Below are 22,604 nucleotides of genomic sequence, written 5' to 3' on the forward strand. Positions count from 1 at the left end.
GAGGGCCAAAGATCACACAGATTAGAAGGGCGAATCATTGACCGAGCTAACGATGCCCAATGATTTTACTTGAATATGTGTAAGTTGGTGACCTTAAGCCCTAGAGTAAAGACGAAGAAACCAGACTGACCTCCAGATGATGTTGAAGACGATGCTGTAGTCGACGATGATGAGAAGAAGACGACGAAGAGAAGTTGTGCACAAATTTTCGGCCCTAGGCATCCTCAGGTGATGAGAGGGGAGGTAGAGGTAAGGAGGGGGAGGAAGACCACCTCCAACGGTCGCCGCGGCGAGGCACCAACTGTTGGCACCAACTGGTGCAAACAGTTGGTGCCTGGCACCAACTGGTGCCAACAGGCACCAACTGTTGGCAGGCCTGGCACCAACTGGTGCCAACAGGCACCAACTGTTGGCACCAACTGGTGCCAACAGTTGGTGCCTCGCCGCGGCGACCGTTGGAGGTGGTCTTCCTCCCCCTCCTTACCTCTACCTCCCCTCTCATCACCTGAGGATGGCCTAGGGCCGAAAATTTGTGCACAACTTCTCTTCGTCGTCTTCTTCTCATCATCGTCGACTACAGCATCGTCTTCAACATCATCTGGAGGTCAGTCTGGTTTCTTCGTCTTTACACTAGGGCTTAAGGTCACCAACTTACACATATTCAAGTAGAAACAATGCCCTACATCCAAGAGGCGTTCCGACAATTAAACAAGATCCCAATGATTTTATCAGAGTGACGTGCTGGTTTCACAAAAAATGCTGTGAAAATGTGAACGTTGACCAGAACGGGACCAAAATCAAGCATTCGTGCAAGCGTCTACACAAAATATCAGTCAGAGGTAGTGTGTATGAGACGGTGGTTGGTACTACCGGGTGTTCACTAAAAATTGAGACAAAGTTTAGCAGGCTGTATCTTCGGTAAAAATGTACCGATTTAAACAAACGAGGCATTGTTGTAATGCACATTGCATCTGCTGCAAGCCGTAGAGCGTCAACAGCTTTGCCTGATCCCTGTAGGCCATTTTTTGGACATTTCCTTGGAAGTGTTGTCACAAGCTCTGGCACCAGTGGACCGTGATGTTGGCCAGTTGATGGTGGTAATGAGCAACCAGTTGATATTTTGTATGAAATCGAAAGACACCAACATACGTTATAGCTTTAGGCAAATCACATTAGATACTCATTTGTTAAATTTCAGGCGTGGAAAATGGCTTATCGGGTCTCGTTCCAATGGGAATTTTTACATCGGCCGGGGCCCTCAAGGCGCCCCTTGGTTAGTGTGCTGGCGCGAGGTCGGACCAGAAAATCACCTTCTGGTTACATATGTTGTTCTGCATGAGCCTCTAGTGCTTAATAATACACTTGGCTCAAAAAGTATCATATTGTAAAGGACCAGTCTGGAGGAATAAAGTCGAACTGAGATGATATTCTCTGAAATAACACATACACCACGGCATCCAGCGTTAGCTTGCATGCTGACACTTAAATGGACGTTAGCCCTTGTATCATCGATCACATCACAACAGAACACTCCATTGTCTAGTTAATTGTCGCCCTTTAACTAAAAACATGATTTTTCTACCTTAAATAGTTCAACCTTTTTTCTGCATTTTTTGTCCTTTTTTTTTGACCATAGCATATTTACTTCTCTGGCCTTATGTTGTTCCCAGTCGCTTCGAGAAATCATTTGCGCCGGTTGTAACTCAGCCTAGTCTCAGGTGTGATATATCTTCTTCGCTTAGGCACAGTTAATACCTTACTGATCAGCAGCATTGCGCCGTGAGGTGTCAAAAAGCCCCTCCACGTGCATTTTCGGGGCCCCGACCCTTCCTCAGGTCAATATCTTCCGAATTACACCACTTCAGCTTTTCGGACTCCCACACCCTCTAGAACTTTCGTCCCACTGTACGGTATGTAACTAATTTTGACATTTTAAGTTTTCATTAGGTATTTGTGCATGCCAAACTCTCCCATTGACGTGCTATTTTGGGAAAGCCTGCCAATGGGCTTTTGGTAGTCCTTGTTTAAAACGACCTCCAACGCCACTGTTTTCATTACATCCGTGAAATTTTATGCTCGATATGAAAAAAACGTCCCTTTTATGTCTATGCTAAGTTGCATCGTTATAGCTTGCTTCACTTTTGATATGCAGCCATTCAAAGTTTGTGTCAATTTTTAGTGAACACCCTATATATTCAACAAAAGTTCAACACTACCGGTAGTGTTGCTCCGTGTGCCGCTCCAAGGGGTCAATGAGTCATGATTATCTGCCATCAATATTTGGAGAGTGACGGAACGGATCTCAGTAACTTTACCTTCCTGTGAGCCGTCTAAAATTTTCTTGTTTAATTAGCACGAAAGGCAGCCTTACATATTTTCAATAAATTCAAAACGGCGACGGAAGTCAAAAGTACACACATTTTCATTTTACGAATTGACAACATGCGAAGTACAAATAGCAGACCCATCATGACTATGAATTAAATGTTGAGTTCAATGATCACTTCTTGAAATTATCCAGAACGAAGCAGGGCCGCGCATATGACGGTCTGGATTGACATTCGGTAAATAACACATCGCAGCTTGCCATAGTTGGAAAGAGAGAGAGGGGGGCAAAGCGGAGCACATCTTCCCAATATCTTTAAATGGTGTGCAAAGATAACAGATGTGATAGGTATAAGCGATAGTATAAGAGTGCCCTGAAGTAAACTAAAGTCACCATCCTATGGAAGTCTCACGAGTCTCGACTGACCCACTGACTCGAACGGCGGCGCGCCTCGGTGCCTGTCATGCTACCTGACTACGGTCGTAACCTCTGAGTGACGTTCACCTGAGTTATAGCCAGGATGCGCCTCTAAACCTGTCAACTACCGTACATCGTCACAGCCCACGTCATCATCCACGGCACGGCGACATCATATGACGTCATCACAACGTCATGCGATACGACCAAGACATCACATGCTGTTTCACACCACAATATTATCACTTACTACTAGGACAAGAAGCACCACACTGACGTAACGTAGAGACACTGATTTCGCGCGGTTGTCACACATGACATCACTTTGACATCATGCTATGACGTTTCATGATTTCAGATAAGATTCTCACAGCGTAACTATGGCATATACCGCGCCTTCTCGACTGACGCAACCCTGGCACCATGCGTTACCCCACATCCAGTGGTTCTGTCACTGTCAGACGCAAACTGACCCATCCCTGCCCCAACAGTCGCATCCCTTGCAATGGCACAATGCACACATACACAAACATACATGCGCACAAACACAGTGCACAAACACAATACAATACCGCGCCGACGTACATACCTCCATGACTTGATGGTACAGTGGCAAATTGCCGATAAAATGACTGCACTAGCTTCTGAGCAGTGTTAACGTACGGCCCAATCCACCGCGTTGGGCAGAAATGCCGACAGATCTATATATGAGCCCAAATCCCTTAATGACTGCTGTGGGGCGCCTCCCAGCGGCGACAATTGGCCAACCATGACATATGGAAGAGCAGCGCGGAGCTCGTGGACGTCACCTGGACTTTAAGCTCGCGATGGAACTTCCGTTAGCGTAGAGAATATATCGAGCGCTACGAGCGAGCGCCACTGGCTGTGGCCGGCTGCGGGAACCAGCCGAGAGCCGACCGGTGAAGATTATGAACACTGGGTGGCTGACTGACACCCCTATCGATTAACACATGACTCTCTAATCAGTCTATGACGACCCCATCCCCAGTCTTTGTACTTGATAGAACGGCTCTGACTAGACGCACCGGACGGCGCGGTGCGGACCGCCCCGTGACGGTCGCTCACACATCAGTCGTGTCCGCGTGACGGTGACCGTGACGGCCGTTATGCGCCGCGTGACGGCCGAACGGGCTGGAGGGCACGGTCCAGCCTCCGCCTCCCGTCGGCGCCGAGCCGTTTACCAGCCTCTCGGACTCGGCAATGTCGGCCAGCTCGTGAGAGGTGGCTCGCTGAAACAGCGCCTGCGGCCGGCCGTTCATCAACAGACTGTGCTTGCGACTCGTGTTGAGGTCGACCTCGTGCGTGTTCTGACCGTCAAGTTGGACCACCGACAGCGGAGCGTCCAGACACGGCGAGATGAGTCGAGGGTAGGAGGCGAACCGCTCCACCACCTCCTTGGCCTCCGGCCGCTTCTCGGGAGAGTAGGACCAGCAGGAGAGCAGCAGCTCGGCGCTGGGAACACGACGAGGAATACCGGTCAGACGAGCCGAGCGCCCGACGATATCGGAAGACACTTAGCGGCAGTTTGCGTAAAGAAATCAGACTTGTCCACAACGTTAACGACTGACAACGTTAACGACTGACGTTGACAGCGTACACATTTCATTGTCATTCATTGTCATTTTTCATTGTTAATATGGCTCAATGTTATTCAGACAGTGCAATTTCAAATTAGCAAAATACCGTTACTACATTCTCACTACCCGACATCAGTCTGTGAATGGTACTGCCTCATCTTCCGACCCCATCCGTCCTATACCCCCCTCAGCCCCCTTCCCACCTCTCAGCGGTACTCACAGCTCGCCTTTGACGCCGTCCGGCACGGCCACGTGACTGCCGTGTCGCACATGGTCCACCACCTCTGCGTTCGAGAGTCCCTGGAACGGGATGCTGCCAAACGTAATTATCTCAAAGAGCAGCACGCCGAACGACCACACGTCCGAAGCCGGCGTGAAGAGGCCGTCGCCCAGAGACTCTGGAGCCATCCAGCGCACGGGTAGCATACCTGTCGGAGACGGCACCGGGGTCAGAACAGTCAGCAAACAGAGGACAAACTTAGCTTAAACAAAGGCCAAACTGTGCACATATGCGCCACTGAGGTAACTGAATATGCAAGAGATCATTGATAATCGTTTTCACCTAACATGCAACAGCTGCTATCGTTTTATTGTCGCCCGAAGGCTTTACTATAGCTCCGCTGTAGTCAATGTTTCCCTCACTTACCTTTACGATTAAACCGATAGTAGTCATTCTCGCACATGGAGCGCGTCATTCCGAAGTCGGCCAACTTGACTGTGTGCTGGGCGTTGACCAGGCAGTTCCGACACGCGATATCCCTGACGACGGGAGAAAACAATAAAAAACCGTGAGCGTTCGACGAACCGGTAAACAGAACAGAGAATCGACCTGAACAAAAGTTGTTAACATATAGACCTTTACTTAATGCAATTGACTCGAGGCATGGAATGGCCAACGTATGCAGCGGATATGCCTCTCGATGTGAAATAAATAAATAGATCATGCCTAAGACAGATATATAATATATTTACATTGGACAACGATTATTATCGGTAATAGTTCGCGATTCATCTTCCATGACCCGGAGCATCCAGCCGCGAAGTTCGCCCATCCGTGCTATGCGGTACAGCATACCATTTTAGGCAAGTCATACTAGTGACATCTAGCGTCAGATAAACAAGTACATCTGAATGTGATATGGGCACAGCGTAACTGCAGAAGTTATCCATCTATCTAGCTACCGGCAATTCGGAAAGCCTACCAATTTCGCATTCGGAAACCGAATTGATAGTCACCTCCCGAACTGATGGTTCCATCCCTCCCGGGAGCCCTGAATGGTAGGTTTAGCTAGCCGTGAAGCCTCCAAGAGGTTCTGCTCTTACCTGTGCACGTATTTGCGCTCAGCCAAGTAGGCGAGCGCACAGGCCACATCTCGTGCCATAGATGTCAACTTCTTGCTGGATACTTCATTATTTTCGTCCATAAACTGTTTGTCGATGACATGACCACGTCGGGCGAGCAGGAAATTCTTCAGGTCACCTGAAAAGAAACACATATGGGGAGCATCGCATGGCAGAAAAATGATCGTTGTGGACAAAATTCAAAGCATCTATCCCTTACCTATCGGCTGAAAAATGTCCCCGGATACCGGACCTCCTCTGACGTCACGCCAAACCCCGTGACGTCATCGCACAAACAGACGGGCCACCGACGCGTCTCGGAGCGATCCGCCGGATCAGGCGGTCCGCGGGCGCAGCGCCCGGCCCCATTTGGACGAGCTTAGCCCGTGCCAGCCGGCGCTAAGGCGCTTAATCGAAGCCCTCAGCCCTGTCCGCCCCCACCCCGCCCCCGTACCTAATCGTTCGTGATTGCCGATCGGAGCACTGTGCGACGCAGACAACACGACGCGACTGAGCCTTCATCCTCCAAATCCCCTAGGACATCGCAGAACCTCCACTGATATATAACTTAAAACTTTGAGATTGACAGCAAAGGTCAGTGAATAAAAACGTTACTGTTGCCCATTGTTTCCCGCTAAACAGTAGGTACGGAGAACAGAAAGACGCACTACCAATCAGATAGTTATTTACAAGTGATAACAACAAGCTGTTCGTGAAAAAAAAACTGTAAAATAATCGTATGAGTGTCCCTTCAGCATCCGAGACCGCAGCTTACCGTACAGCATGTACTCCATCACCGTCAGGATCGGCTCTGAGCGTGTACACACGCCCAGCAGCTGCACGATGTTCTTGTGGTTGAACTGCTTCATCATCTCTGCCTCGCTGAGGAAGTTCAGCTTCTCCTCCAGTGTGCAGTTGTGCTTCAGCGTCTTGACGGCCACCGAACGCTGTGGGCGTTAAATAGTCAACGGTAGGTAGATCCGAGCATGGCAAGTCGTGTCTGGTTAACTGAATTATAAAAAACATAATATTAACCCTCGCCCGCACATGCCACTTTCCCATCCTAGAACACACATGGGGGGGGGGGGGGGTGCCACTCCCGCGCCATTTCGTTCCTGTTGGAGATAGAGCTTCGCGGTAATGACCAAAAAAAATTCTTTGGGAAAAGACGAATCCAATGATACCCAGTTTTACCTTCTCAGGTCAGTCATTGACCTTCCAGGTCAGGCCAAACTAAAAAATGTTGCTGTTTTGGGTCACCGTTGGATATCAAGTGCGCTGCTCATCATTCACCGATGACGATGCCGAATTGTAGTGCCAAGCCAGCTACAGCCTCTTTGTCACACTATCCGACCAGGTTTTTGCTGCTGAGGTCATTTCAGGTCAAGTTAGGTCAAGGTCAATTATATGTGTTTGTATGTCTGTGTGTGTCTGTGTGTATACTGATGTGTGCACCGGTTGTTTATGTGCCCATATTACATGAGATCATGAAATGAGAAACTTTTATCGAAAATACAGTCAAAGAAACTTCATGATAAGTAAATTCAGCTTGCCTAAAACGCAATGTTTTTAGATGACCTTGGTTGACCTTGACCCTGACCTTGACATCTGTACATCACACAGTGGGCGATCCGGCCGGTGTAGCCTTGCAAAATCTATCGGCATTCATAACATCCATGTTTTGAAGCTAGAACTTCAATATTTAGGAGCAACCTTCTTGAATATCTAATGAGCATATCTTTTAAATAAGGACTATGTCTTTCAGGATTTGTGCTCTGTGGCGAGCTTGCAATTTGCCTAATTGCCGCTCGAATAACGCATGAATACTTTTAGGGGTAGGTCGAAATTCATGAGCTGGGTAGGACATTGAAATGGTGTGTACCTTCTTAGAAAATTCCTTTCAACCAATTTTTTTCAAAACAATTATGCCCTACCAATTTATACATATCATGAAACAGCGTAAATCTCGCCCGATAAGGCCCCATTTCATAACGTGACCCAAGCAACGGGTTTGGTTTTTGGTAAATAACTTCGCAAAAAATGGCCGCAGAACCACGATTTTGGCATCGTCGTGTTCGCCTTGCTCAGGCGCGTCGAATGGTACACAGTTCAGGTGAGGCCACCGTAAGGTGTTGACTTCGAGTCAAGGTCAGGTCAGAGGTCTTCAAGTCACGAAGTTGGTCGAAGGAGGTCATATCGCATAGCATTCGATTCGGCAGGTCTTCCGGAGTCCATTGGTGACCTTGTCGACTTCTAGCTCAATCTGATTGGGAGTTATTGACGAACAACTCAATACAGGGTACAAATCAATACAACTCAATACAGTGCAGGGTTAGCTTATTGCATGACGTCATAAATGGCGTCATGCAAGGTCAACAATGCAAAAATGCAGCATCAGATCTTGCAAGGAGTGCATGAAGTAAAGATTCCATGTACTTGAGATAATTGTGTATCATTCCTGGCGCCAAAATAACAGTTTTCATGTTTCCCTATTAACTTAGGTGAAATCACGTGACCAACCTGACTTTATGTGACATTTAGGAAAAATATGAGATATAAAAGTTATAAGACCTCTAAAGGACAATAAGTCCTGCAAGTCTCACTTCCCTGTGAAAGTTACTCTGGCACTGAGAGCGTTGCAAAGTTGCGACATCTGAGGATCGTGCAGAGGTTCATTTATGACGTCATAGGCCAATGACCTGACTTGACTTGAAGGTGCGGTTGGTGTCACAAGATCCAGCGTGCATCAATGGTCAGGTATGCCAAGTTGCAGCTCTCTATCGCCTGGGTGTTTTGAGCTATCGCGAAAACACCCTTTGGGGCATTTACCACTTGTGCTCAAGTGCACCAAGCCACGTCCAACCCTTAGAAAAAGTGTCTGGATGCCAGGGCTGCAAGTGGCTGCAAATTTTCACTGGTTCCCTCAATAGATAGTGTCTGAGTACATGCGATACAGCATTATTTTCAGTTCTTCCTCGTAATACTTTTTTGCTGGGCTTGGTTAATTCAGTGAACGTAATGTTCGGCGGTAGAAAAAAATATAAAAAGGTAACCTAATTATAAGACATTTTGAACTGATTTTGTCTGCTTGCTTCCTATGGCGGAATCGTCTAAACATCTAAAGTTCACATTCCATGCAAAATGGATGCTCAACACCTAGCAATTTCATCGTTTCGCAAAATATTCAAAGAGCGTAAAAATCGGCTGTGATTATCTTCCTTATGAAGTGTTACGGAACGCTGTCTTTAACGATACTTTTGTCTACGAAAAAATGTCTCCTGAGCCATGCAAATGCACCATTATAATCGTAATTTTTGATTAATTTTCTGTCGACTAGAATGCGTTGCTTTCCAATTTTCGAAAAAAGTGTCTTTGAGGATTCGAGAGGCTAGACCGGCCCGATCGCCTACCGTGCATCGTCGAACAACACATGTTCCATGATAGGTGGGGGGTAAGACTGGCAAAAAAGGCCGAAATCAAGGTGTTAAAAGCCCACAAGACCCATAGCCAACGCAAGATATTGGATATTTGTCATTTGGGTCATGACATGACCTGAAGAACAAGGTCATATCTCCGGAAGCAAAAACCACACAAACTTCACATTTTCAGAGTGGACATCAAAAAAGGATAGGTGAACAACTATACGAAAAATCAGCCTTCTAGCTCTAAAAATGTTGAGTGTAGAGCAGAAAAACTACATGGGGGGGGGGGTGGCAACTGGCAACCACGCCCCCATGTGCGGGCGAGGGTTAAATGCAATATCACTGCGCAGCATTACTGTAATTACATACCGAAGCAGAAAAGAGCGATTGACGTATGATATATGCTTTTTCCCTTCAGCAACCGGTCAATTTACTCTGGTCAATATAATCCTTAACCCGCGAGTTTCTGGGGGGGGGGGCGTTAAACGCCCCCACTTTTTTCGCCGGGCCATAGCATAAAAACGGCGCGCCGCAGGCGCGCCAAATTTTGGGTACCTGTAGAGAATTGATTGAAGTTTATTGTGACAAAGTGTCAAAAAAATCGGTCGGAAAATTTTTGAGATATCGAGGTTTTAGTGACGTCATGATTTCTGAGTTTTCGACCAAAAACGGCATATGTTCAAAAAATCATATAAAATCACAGAATAGACATACAGACATGCCGTAAACGCCATTAGACTGCCAATACCATGATCAATCAAATGGCTATCTCCAATTATTGATTATCGTTCCGCATTTTCCAAAACCTTGAACTGAATCTTGGCAATTTTTCGTGACCATGATACATGAATTTCTTAAATTGAACTTTTTTAGCCAAAAACGTACACATATGATAAAATGAATGTCACCATCGTGTTCTACGCCCCAAATTACATATAAAACATGTGTCACAGGCTGCGAATATCAGTTTTGATTTTCGGGGATATGTGCCTACCCGGTTGACCTGACCTTGACCCTGACCTATGCTTGACTGACCCCTATATGGGGCTGACACTCTTGTAGGCCTTATAAGATGGATTATGCACCGTTTTGACAGAGTTTATGGCGAGAGGCGCCCATTGCGAAGTCCTGAAGTCCATGCTACTGAAAGCCCGATTTCAGGTGTTTGACCTGACCTTGACCCGACCTGTGACCTCAAAATTCAACTTTAAAGTACTCATCTGAAGCGTCTCGTCGCGCTCTTTCGTTTGCCGCCTCGTGCGTTTCGCTGCGCCTATTGGTTCTCGAGTTATCGGCTGGGGGCGTTTAACGCCCCCCCCCCCCCCCCAGCAAACGGTGGGTGGCGAAATACCCCAGCAACTGCCGGGTTAATCCTTATTATAATCTTCATAAACAGCTCACTCGGAAAGCAACGAAGATTTCCTGCTCTGCTCACCAGTTCCATCTCGACCTCCTGACCGCCGCGTTTTTTGTCCGGGCCGCGGTAGGACCTGTCCTTGGGCAGGGTGGCCTCTCCGCCGTAAACCGTGCCGAACGCACCCTTTCCCAGTTGGCGGTTCATCACCACGTTATCCCGACTGATCTCCCATCCGTCCAGTCTCAACTCCATCTTGTTGGTCAGTCCCATCTCCCTGAGACGGAGCATCTTCTTGTCGTACCTGGGAAACCAGATAGGCCACGCTGAATTGAATAGTTGGATAGTTGGACCGTGGAAGAGCGATGGAGAACGGTGATACAATCGGTAGATACCAGTGAAAAGATACGAAGGATTACCTGCTGCTTTGGGAACCTCTATCAATAGTTATCTAATAAAATTGGTATACCGTGAATTCACAGAGCAGCCCACAAATGACAGTGCAGTAGCGACTAAATGCGTATTATCACAAAATAATCCACGAGCCTTAAAAACTATCAGTTCATCAAGCTGCATATATCGGCGTTGAACGGCACACACCTGCGTTTATAGAAGAGAACACAGCAGATGAGCATCAACAGCACGAACAGCAGCACAATGCTATTGACGATGATCATGGCGTTCTCGCAGGTGGTGCCAAGGAGGTCTGCGAGCGGCTGGAGATCGCACGGGTCTGAGGAGCCGTCCACGGGGCGGCTGCCGTCCGAAGTCAGCCACCGGATCTTGCGCTCGTCCAGCCGCAGTCTGAGATAAGAGAGAGAGAGAGAGAGGGGGGGGGGTACTCCTCAGAGCTAGGCAAAGGGCATACAATTGTGCAACATGTGAATGCGCGTGTTACAAAATGCGAACTGTTCGCGTTACACGCAGTGCTATTCTGTATGTTCACCGCGCGCAATAGCCTCTTCAACTGTGACGTAAACAGTCATATTTAGCCGTGGTTCATGAGGTAGGTTTTAACGAGACTGACCACAGTTTCCTGTCATGAGTCCATTTTAGGCCGTGATTTTTAGATGCTCGGCCGGGACAATGAGGCGTTTTCCGTTCCACTCACAGCACTGGTTATCTCGCCCCAGATCCAGGCTAAATTAGATCGAGGGGTAGGGGTAGACCGGATGTCCCGATATTGAGGCCATCCTACACAGCGCGGGGGCAGGCAGCGGAATACGGGAGCGGCGTCCCACGCGCATCTAGACCGTCACCTACACACTGTCACCAACACCATATGCGACTGAAAGATAAATGTCACTGCAGTTCCGTTCACCAGTTCGTCCGCCGTCCACCGACTAACGTCTACGACTCTACACTCTACACTGTCCGTAGTCCGCAGTCTACAATCCGTCGTCCACTGTCGTCCACCTTTCCCGTCTACCGTCCACCGTCCATTGTTTACAAATGGCCGTCCATCATGCAATGAGAACAACATAATATGTCCAGTTTCCATTGTCTACCGTTCATCGCTCATCGTTTAATGCCCATCATTCATCATCTATCGTCCACCGTCGTCCACCGTCCACTGCCCACCATCAACCGTCCACAGCCCACCATCATTCGTCCACCGCCCACTGCCGGCCGCCACGCAACATCACATATCATCAGTTATGCATGAGACACCCGAAAACGGTTCTGCCGAGTCATGTAAATGCTAATGGCGCCGGGCCGCGGTGGTCGGGTGAAATCGCTCGCCTCTTTGTGTAGCACCCGCCATGGGGAGAGCGAGAGAGGGACGGACTTAGGGCAGATTAAGAGTGAGGGAGGAATGATGATGAAATATCAGAGTGGTCCAGAAAAAACAGTTCGATAAATGTTCCAATTTTGAATATTTAAGTGGAAGAGCTCCTAACCGTGACGATTTGGATGGGGTTAATGGAATGAAAGCTTTAAGAAACTTTGCGAGACTCTGCGTGCCTCAGAATTCCCCCATTCAGACCAGCGAGGTCGTCATTTTGTGCCAGTGACGTCACTCACATGCCTCCGTCACCACTGTCGACGTCCGGCTCGAAGTGTCCGACGACGTGGTACTCTCCGCGCAGCCACTGCTTCACCAGGATGATGGAGATGCGGGACGGTCCCACGAACTGGATGTTGCCCGACACGCCGTTGAAGTTGGTCGCCTTCAGAATCTCGACAAAACGTCTGGAGGAACATACCCCGGGCTGTCAGGAAACGTATGCGTAACAGTTAGATTTCCATGTATGTATTCACAAATGCATACGGGACAATTGTATACCTTTTGCAAGTCGCGGACCGTTAGAAACACAAATAAACTTAGTAACATTTACATTTTAGAATTAAAGAAAAATGAACAAGTAAAGGGTTCAAAGCAATAACTAAGTCTCAGCTAAAAGCGTCACCCCGGACGCTCCAGGCGCTGAGGACTCACGCTGTAGTGGGCCCCGTGTGGAAGTTCTGAAAACTGGACGGTTTCTCCGACAGCAGCTTGTCCAGAGCCAGGGCGTACGTCCAGACGGCGTCGTAGGCGTACCCGGCGTAGTCAGACTCTTCTACGGCGTACTCCTGACGGAAGATATTGTATTGTATTGTGTGCTACTGAATATCACGTCATATTTCCAGCAAAAATTCTCAGCGAGTACCCGCAGAGCAGGCCTCAATACGGACGAACTGTCAAAACAGCAGCGTCGGAGGTGTTCACAAACGATATCAACACTAGCCCGCCAATATCACTTATTAATAGCAATAGACAAAACCAAATTACCGCAGCATCCAATCCAATAACAGCACATCCGGCGTTCATAATGCAGAGACATACGTACTACGGTGGCCATTCTAATCAAACTGTGTGACGTCACTACCCTGTGACGTCACTGTCCACCCTGGGCTCACCTCCTCACACTGCACACTATAGTTGTGTCGCCACTGTTTGACTGTGATGCCCTCCTGCATAATCTCCGTGTCGTTGGCAAAGTAGGCGTGAGAAAGAGTCAGGTGTCCCTCCAGCGCCTGAGGGTAGAGGTCAAAAGTCAGAGACGAGACAGTCTAGACGGCCAAAGCAGGTGTTCGGCTTTATACTGCATATCGGCTAGAAAATGACAGCATGAGCGATCGTGACACTAGGTATACACTGTGACTAGGTAGTGATGACGCGTGAGATGTATGAGTGCATGTTGATAAGAAACATACATCGATCCGTCATAACATCTCAGCTGCACGACATATTGTAGAGATCACTGTACAATTATGCATTTTAAGCTGACCTGCATGAGTTCTTCTGGCTTGCACTTGCTGTGATCCCCATCGGTGCTATCAGTGCTATTTACCAGATACCACTCTGACGAGAACCACTCTGGCAAAAACCACACGTAACCCTGAAAACCGAGGCAAAATGATAGGTCTCAGGTATCCCAACAGGTGCAATCAACGTGAAATCCCAGACATTTATTGCAACCATTCGTGTTACTTTGCTTCGCGAGAAACTATCATGTGCGCAGAGACGCACCAGCATAAGTAACGTGATAGGTCTTCTTTCTACATAACTACTTCACAGTATCCCATTGCGGGAGACGAGGCGGAACATTCCATCTGCCTCGCATTAGTCTCGTACTGTCAAACTCGTCTGAAAGCCCACCAGATACGCTGGTGGTGGCTAGAGGCTAGACTAGTGAGCTCGGGAACAGCGAGAACGACACCTGATTCGCGCTACTGGGTACTGCATCAGGTACGAGCAAATGGTCATTAGTCGCTAGCGAGAGCGCTGAGTGTAACGGTTTAGGACATGGTATCTTATACCGAGGCATGTTGAACGGCTCAGGCGGTGGCGTTAGCTCCCTGCTGGCACCCACCTGTCTAGCAGTCATGTTCTTCAGGTAGGCCTCGCACATGATGGCGCGCGCAGCTACTTCGTACGCCTCGGCGATAATGATCCGTGCGTTCTTCTCGCGCAGGTCCGTCAGGTACTGAGGACAGAAAAGCAGGTATTGCAATGAGAAGGCCTGTCATGTAAGCATTGTGAGCAGGTCTGTCAGATACTGCGGAAAAGAAAGCCAGGGATTGCGGTGAGATGGTCAGTCATGTATTGCGGGCAGGTCTGTCAGATACTGAGGACAGAACGTCAGGGATTGCGGTGAGAAGGCTAGTCGTGTACGTGCATGTGAGCAGGTCAATCAAGCATGTATTGCGATGAAAAAGTTCGGTAGTTACCGTGCGATGTGAATTCAATGGCCAGAGCAAAAGGTCAGTAATGTATTTATTGCGGTAAGGACTGTGATGTCAGGTACTGCTATGAACGGAGGGAAATAAAAGAAGCAATGTGTGGAGAGTAAACGCCTAATAGTATGTGTGAATCCGGTGAACTAGAATATGAAATACCGAAAGCATTTCATCTAGAGGGCAAAAATAAGGCTGTTAAACAAGGGTCATCACACGGAGGTGGGAAAGATACATATTACCAAATACGGAATGGAAAGACTACGCAATAATCAAATTACATTCTAATTTAACGGACCCATTGAGCGGCACATGCAAGCCAATTGGTTACAAATAAAGGAGGTCGACCTCTGTACCACGGCAGAGAGAGACACGAGGCATGGCGGACCGTGGCTGAGAGACGGCCGGCCGTGCATTCAGTCCCGTAATCAGCCCAAGTGGCACTTCTGGTGCATGGTGCCAGCACGACTGATTGTATCAGACCAGTTCCGAGACTGCGACAGCGCAGAATAAATTCGATCAGCGGAAACGGGCCGCGGCAGAAACGACGCATCGGTGACGGTGCGTCACATCCGGCCGGTGGTCCCTAGGGGGGGGGGGGGGAGGGAGAGCCACTGCCCACCATCGGAGGCTCAGAGGAGAGCGTTAGCGAAGCCTAAGGTAAAGGGAGGGAGCCCCAATGTCTAGTCTGCGGCTTACGGAATAAAAAAAGGACGACAAAAATGCTTTTGATTCTTCAACACAGGAGTTGGAAGTGAAAACAATCATAAATATCGGTAAGCTTCTCTAGCACTCAGTTTGATTCAACCCAGAGTTCAATCGCGGATATGGAGCAAGTCCGTCGAATCCAACCGCATCCCACACGGAATACTGGATGCCCTTTATTTCCGGCGCCGTGGATGTGGCCGTTGGGCGATTCAGCCAGCTGCACAGTGTCCCACGTCGCCATTGCCTGTTGCGCATCGGCAGCCAACCGATTATAATCGGCGGTCAATGGCGACAGCCGGCTACGACGCAGCAGCGACGAGACGACGCAGTTCGAACGGCCGTTAGCTAATTATAAGCGTCCCTGATCCGTGCTTCTGGGAAGTGCCCAATAGTCTATGGGATTTACATTGCTTCTTTTCAGCCGATAACCATGGAAAATGAAAATGTGGTGCTGATTAAGCGCATGGACTACCACCATGCTCCAGAGATTCGTATCCTTATATACTTTCTTCGAAGATGGGACATGCCTAACAGTTTTGAATGTAGTTGAGTAAATGCGGTGTTCGGAAAACTGATTCGTCTCCACCACCTCATAGAATAATCGTCCAGCTGCTTTTGATATTTGGGGCATTCCACGATAGATCGTACCACTTTTTTCCAATTTGACACTCTCATCTCTCGGATTTTAACGATAATTGGTCTAAGGGGTAATCAGGGGCTCTGAATCCTTCTGGGACAATTTCAGGCTGATCAGATGAGTAGTTTTTGAGTTATAATGTATAACATGTTTTGGATCTTGCGTTGCAGCGCCAAGTTTGGCGGGCTGTAACTCTAAGACGGATAACACTGAACAACAAAATTTGACTTTTGTCATAGTACAGAAAGCAGAATACCCATTTCTGTGGTAATTTGTGACGCTGAACACGAATCTGGCATCAGAAATGGCGCATCAGGCTAGGTTTTTGAGATCCAGTATGTCTGTGTATCTGCTCTGAATGGCTATTTTCAACATTTCCCTCTTCCTTTATATGACATTGCCGGTGACTCCGAAGGAAAAAGCTCTGTGTCTGGGGCAATTTAGGGTGCAAAATACGAATCTGGCACTAGAAATGGGGTATCGTGTTAGGTTTTGGCATTACAGTATGTTTGCGTCCTTTTCTTAGGTGCATGTACTCAGCTTGTTATTCTGTCTTTATATTACATGGCTAGTGATCCAATTTACTTTCGACAATCAAAATATTGGTGATATTTTGATTGAGAGGTTCCATTAGGACATCGCCGTGATGGAGAGCAGATATCAGGGCAAGTCTGGTCCCAATATGATGGGTGATTACTGCTGGACACTGCAGAGAGAGGAACGTCAGCAGGGGAGGAGACAAAGCAAGAATCAGAAGCGATTCTAACAAGAAGAGTTGCTGAGCGAGAGGAAGATGCCAAAGTGTTCGAAATGACCAAAAATCTTGCCTGTGTGGTCGAGAGGTAGCACAGATGGATGACCATACCGTTGGTTGATTGTACCTTGCCGTGATTGTACAATATGTGATTACCTCCATTGCGCTGTGATGTGTGATATACATTTCTGTTCCAACAAATTCAATAGTTTTGTGCTCATCTGTGTTGCCTGGCTGTGGTAAATATGGATTAAAAAGATATATAATCTAGGTCTAAGGATATCTACAATAGGCCAACAACAATGCATAAAAAGTGAGAATTTAAGGCATCAGTATGTACCAGACAAAAAACTGAGCCCGATGGGGCTAAACGGTGACCAGATTTGGAATCAGCGGCCTCGAATTAGGTAGAAACGAATGCTCACCTCTCTGTACATTTTTGGCTGTTGATCAGTGTAATCCAAATGCCAAATGCTATACGGCATTGAACTTGCATTGAAACAAAGAATAATGTGCATTTTTAAAATTTTGAAACATAAACTATTTTTGATATACGAGGCGTGTCATTAAAGTTCCAGGACTGGTGCCACACAAGTTTTATTTCAAATCCAGGCTACAAACTATAGGTTATCCCCTTCGAAGTAATCCCCTTGCACCGCATGCACTTGTCCATCCTTCTCTGCCAGGCTTGCATGCACTGCTGGAAGGATTCTTGCGGGATGCTCCTCAGCTCCGTCGTCACGACCTTTTTGATGTCGTCCGCATCATCAAAACGGGTCCCCTTCATGACCTCCTTGAGCTTGGGGAAGAGGAAGAAGTCGCACGGAGCGAGGTCAGGTGAGTAGGGTGGTTGCTCCAGCACGGCGATGTTCTTCTTGGCCAAGAACTCTCTGATGCTCAGGGCATTGTGAGCAGGCGCATTGTCGTGGTGAAGCAGCCACGAGTTGCCCTGCCACAACTCCCGCCTCTTCTCGCGCACTGCACGAAGCAGACGCCGCAGTACTTCTTTGTACACATGTTAGTTGACTGTCTGGCCCTGTGGCAAGAACTCGCAGTGGACGATGCCCCTCACATCGAAGAAAGCGATCAACATGACCTTGAAGCTGGACCTGGACTGCCTTGCTTTCTTCGGCCGTGGCGACGCCGTTGAAGGCTCTGGCGTTTGGTCTCCGGGTCGTACTAAAATACCCAGGATTCATCGCCGGTGATGACTCTCCTGAGCAAGTCTGGTTCAGTTTCCAGACGCTCGAGGATGTCCTGACACACCTGCATGCGTCGTCCCTTCTGGTCATCGTTCAGTTAAATTGTTAAACGACCTCATTGTTAAACGACCCGCAACAGAGGACATGATTTTAAAAGCACGTAAGAAAAAGATTAGTGACTGTAGAGGGTTGGGAGCGCAGTTGTATACTCCAGAAGGATTACTTTGAAGGGGAAATATGGTGGTTTGTGGCTTGGGTTTGAAATTCATCTTTTAGGGCACCAGTCCTGGAACTTTAATGACACACCTCGATAACACATTGAGATTCCTTTCGTTTGCATTTTTATGCCTTTGGGACCATTTTTTTTGAATTTTTATTTTTTAAAAACATTTTTGGATCATTATTAAGTAGTATGCAAAAAATTAGGAAGGTGTTCTTTCTATAAATGTACTTATTTTGCGTCACCGTAATGGTCTCGAATTGTGATTTCGGGAAGAGAGCCTACAAATGGCGTGGTAAAGCTGCCTAGTGACATCACTGGTTACTGAAAGTCCAATTGAAGTCATTTTTGCCTCACGTTTGCATTGTTGACCTTGCGTGACGTCATTCGTACGTCACTAGGGTCATAAGAGTTTTTCGTCAATAATTCTCGATCAAATTGAGCTAGAGAGACGGGAAAGCTACCAATGGACTCGGGAAGACCTTGCGAATCGAATGCTGTGCAACATGATCTCATTCACTCAGATTCGTGGCCTGATCCGACTGTTAACCATCTCTGTGGCGGCGCTGTTGTCCAGCGCCGCGCTGGTTGGCTTTGCCGCGGACTCTGGGCGGTCACGTGATGCCCGGGGGCTGGCTGCCGGCTGGGCCGCCCGGTCGGGGAGCGGAGCCAAATACACGGCAGTGTGCTGACCCGAGGTCAGCGACTTAAGCTGACCTCACCAGAACAAACAGTACACCATTCGACGCGCCGGAGCTAGGCAAACACAAAGATGCTAAAATCGCGGCTCTGCGACCATTTGTTGCGAAGTTATCTACCAAAAACCGGACCCGTAATTTGGGTCACTTGAAATGAACTCAGAGGTCACCAATGAACCCGAGACCTTAAAATGTGGTATCATTCGATGCATCTTGTAACGGCGCACATGCTCGTTTTTTCCGCAAGGTTCTAGCTCCATTAGAGGCGAAGCGGCGAGCTGGGGTCGTACCGACCCCCCGGAAACCCATTTTGTACGCATTAAAATGAGGAACTTATAGAAAGAACACCTTTCTAATTTTTTGCATGTCAATTTTAAATGACCTGAAATTTATTTAGAAAAAATAAAAATGGCAACAATTTTGGTCCCAAGGGTCGTGATAGACAATTTTAAAAAAATATTACGACTTTTTTCAATATGTAAAGCTTTTCTTTCCAATTTAAACAAAGCTGTATTAATCTTTGATTCATCGTTAGTTCAAAGCTGTTTACCGTTTGTTGCTTGCTTTGCTCGTTTTTGAGTTATAGCTCATCAAACTCACCCTTACAATCTGAAGTTTAGAAAATATTATGCAATGTAGCTCAAAAAGTTTTCATCTGAGAAGTCTGATATTTTGGCAGGTGTTTTTGGAGCCTATGATTACCCCTAGTAACAATTTTCATTCAAATATGAGAGATGAGGGTGACGGCCTGGTACGATTTGGGCCAATCTCTCTTTACATTTCATTTCTTCAATTGATTACATAGATCCAAAAGACTGTGATGAGGGGAAGACCCGAGAGAAAATAGCCTAACTAGCCAACAGAAGAAAAATGCAGTGGCTCAATGTAAAACGGAAGAAGAGTAGACGAGGCGAGTCACGCAGTTTTCTCACCGGCGCCATTGTTTTGGTGTCTCGGGGGAACTTTCTGTTGACGATGAAGGAGATCTTGGACTCCTGCAGCATGTCGTGCATGAAACTGATGTACTCTGAGTATTTCTGACCGTCCTCGGTCAGCGCTGCGATCCGGTGCCACTTCATCTGCCGGAGCAGCTGCTTGTAGACGAACCTGTGGATGGCGACGGCGCACACTGGGTTAGATCGCGGCACAGAAGCGGCGAAATGCACGGCATATCCTCGGGAAAACTACAACACACCATGGGACTCACGCAATATTCCCGACCAAACTGAAGGACGTGTCATATCCACGAACAAACTTTGTCCTGTGGCGTTAAACACGTAGGACATTCACGGTCAAACATGGACACACAGGTATCAGAAGAACACACGCCACATTACCGGTAAAGTATCGACATACGGCAATTTACAGAAAGAAGGTTAAAACAAACCTAAGCCACACACAACTTCAGCCTTTTCCTTACGGTTATCTAACGGCATTTTGTGTTAAAACCAGCCACAGATAAAAAATCACTCCAGCGTACAGAACGATGTTATGATGTGAAACGCCCTGTGTCAACATATGAACTGTATGTAATGTCGACCACAAAACGATTTTCTCAACGTCACAGACTGCCAGAGCAGTTTGCGGTTACCTGATCAGGACAGCACGACATTGAAATCACTCCGCGCCCGTCGTCACCATTCACCGTGAATACACAACCTTCAATTCTGTCACGTCACGGCACTCAGACAGCTGGTGTAACGTCGAGCCATTTCGCTGAAACTCGTACAATTTTGACAGTCTCCTGCACCCAGCCAGCCCTGCAGAGCCTGTCAGCTAGCGAGGCCCAGCCAGCTACCAGCGAGCGGTCTCGGCAGATGGGTTTACAGAGCGTGGGAGCGGGTGGACAGAGGGAGAGAGAGTGACATCAGCATGCAGCACCGGGTCTGGAACGTTCGGGAACAAATAGTGCCGCACCCGGCTGCCGATGATTGGAAGCAGGCCACTATTGGCGAGCGAAGGAAAAAAAACATTGTGCGTATAGAGATCGGGCATGCGACATGCTACCTTTTTCTACAATACTAGCTTAGCTTTCTAATGTTTAGGTACTTAAATAGGCGTTATTAAGTCTGACTCGAGCTGTTCAATTCTGATAATTTTTGCCACTATGCTCTAATGTCCCCAAACTCCCACAACCACGTGCTGCCCGTCTCACCTGAACTGTTTGTTTTCGCCGATGGTGCGGAAGAAGTAGGGATACTGGCTGCGGTTAGAGAAGAGCACGCCCTCGGCGCTGTATGAGATCACCACCACGTTATAGTGACGCGACACGCCCACTATGGGCTCCACCGTGTCAGAGCAGGCGGGACCTGTCGGGACGGAGGGAGGGGCGGCTGTTAGCACTTGGTTAGTGGACGGGCCATGTTCGGCTGGTCTGGGCAGTCTGTTGGGCTGCGAAACTACCGAAACATGGTTGGGTGGGGTAATGAACGAGAACTAAGCAGGGTGATTGAGGTAATGTAAAGGGGAAATCTGAGCATCGTACGAATCATGGAACAAGTCACAAATCACGGCTGGATGGTAGATGAAGGGGAATTGAACGGCATCACTACTATATGTGTACCAATTAAATGGATCCCTTATGCATTAGCGATTAGGAATTATTTTAGCATCGCCCTAAAATACACGTGCGTTGACCCCCAAAACATCGACCAAGACTTATTGGCTGAGACAACATTTCTGCCTACTCATCAGTTGCTTTTCCACTTCCTCTTCGCCACTCACCAAGGATGCCGGCCATCTGGTTGTGATCCGGCATGCGCACGTAGTTGATGAAGCTCTTCATGACCATGTCGGTACTGCATTGGCCGTCCTCGGACTTCAGCGAGAGGTCGTAGTCGCGCAGAACCGTGTCGTTCTTGTTTACAGCGCGCACTGCCATCATGGCCGCTGTGGGAACAGAATGGAAAGGGACGTTCAACGTCGCTGCTTGCACGTTTGACTTAATTACACACTTTGCTTTGCTTTGTTCTGTGAATTGAATGATCTAAATTCAAAAACTCAATTCAATTCAGATTGATAAAAAGCGAAATGATGATATGAATTCATTGAGGACGATTTTCAACTTCTAACAAAAGGGTGTGAAAGATTACACTGTAATGTGTATACATGGCCATAGATATAAATAAAGCATATTTCAGCCAATAAAACAATCGAGTCAATTCCCATATATCTATCCGGTGCTTTAAAAACATCACCAACTAAAGAGGCCTGTGTGACGCACCACATACCCGGTATGACCCCTTTGGCCTTGTAGTTCATGCCGTTGATGGGGAATATGCCTCCGATGAGTATTTTCGGCCGTCGTGTGATCCGCCATCCCCTCCAGAGGTCAGTGTTTTTAGTGAGCCAGTTGCAGGCTGCATCCCGCAGCTGCGAGTGGTTACTGCCAGCGACTGCGTGCGGCCAGTGGTGCAGCATCGCCGACTGGCTCAGCTTCAACATGTCGATGTACTCCTCCTGCGTCAAGTGGAACTCGTGCAGCGCCTGCCGGGGGAGGGGGGGGGGGTGTAAGGGATATTGCGGAGATGATGGATAGCCATACATGTCTCTTAGTTGTTACTTCGTAAAGCGAGGGCCATGACTGGATTATGTTTGTTTTGTTTTGTTTGTTTTCTTGGGTTAGGCCCTTCCGGTCTGACAAGACCATTTCAGAGCCAGAGGTGATAGGAATTTGGGGGAGACATTGGTCTGGGCAGGCACCCTA

The 22,604-nt window shown here is 47.8% G+C and overlaps 1 protein-coding gene across 1 annotated transcript; it reads right to left on the reverse strand.

Moving 5' to 3' along the window:
- Positions 1-1,427: 1,427 nt before the first annotated feature.
- On the reverse strand, positions 1,428-22,380 carry LOC122369140 (receptor-type guanylate cyclase gcy-5-like). Its single transcript, XM_043343602.1, has 16 exons — positions 22,129-22,380; positions 21,623-21,787; positions 21,054-21,207; positions 19,831-20,005; positions 14,316-14,429; positions 13,731-13,841; positions 13,360-13,476; positions 12,899-13,032; positions 12,484-12,651; positions 11,059-11,262; positions 10,540-10,762; positions 6,458-6,629; positions 5,665-5,821; positions 4,988-5,100; positions 4,562-4,769; positions 1,428-4,216 (listed from the first exon to the last, which is right to left on the reverse strand). The coding sequence occupies exons 1-16, from the start codon at positions 22,340-22,342 to the stop codon at positions 3,826-3,828; spliced, it is 2,820 nt and encodes a 939-aa protein (XP_043199537.1). The 5' UTR covers positions 22,343-22,380; the 3' UTR covers positions 1,428-3,825.
- Between the last annotated feature and the right edge of the window lie 224 nt (positions 22,381-22,604).

This window comes from Amphibalanus amphitrite, unplaced genomic scaffold (genome assembly GCF_019059575.1).
Source record: "Amphibalanus amphitrite isolate SeventyFive unplaced genomic scaffold, NRLGWU_Aamphi_draft 001010F_arrow, whole genome shotgun sequence".
NCBI lineage: Eukaryota > Metazoa > Arthropoda > Thecostraca > Balanomorpha > Balanidae > Amphibalanus > Amphibalanus amphitrite.

Excerpts from the sequence above, each read along its gene's own strand:
- LOC122369140 (XM_043343602.1), bottom strand. The coding sequence starts at position 22,342 with ATGTTGAAGCTGAGCCAGTCGGCGATGCTGCACCACTGGCCGCACGCA. Across the intron at positions 5,822-6,457 it reads GATGGAGTACATGCTGTACG|GTGACCTGAAGAATTTCCTG; the intron begins GTAAGCTGCGGT and ends GTTTCTTTTCAG. Across the intron at positions 4,770-4,987 it reads CTATCGGTTTAATCGTAAAG|GTATGCTACCCGTGCGCTGG; the intron begins GTAAGTGAGGGA and ends CGTCTCCGACAG.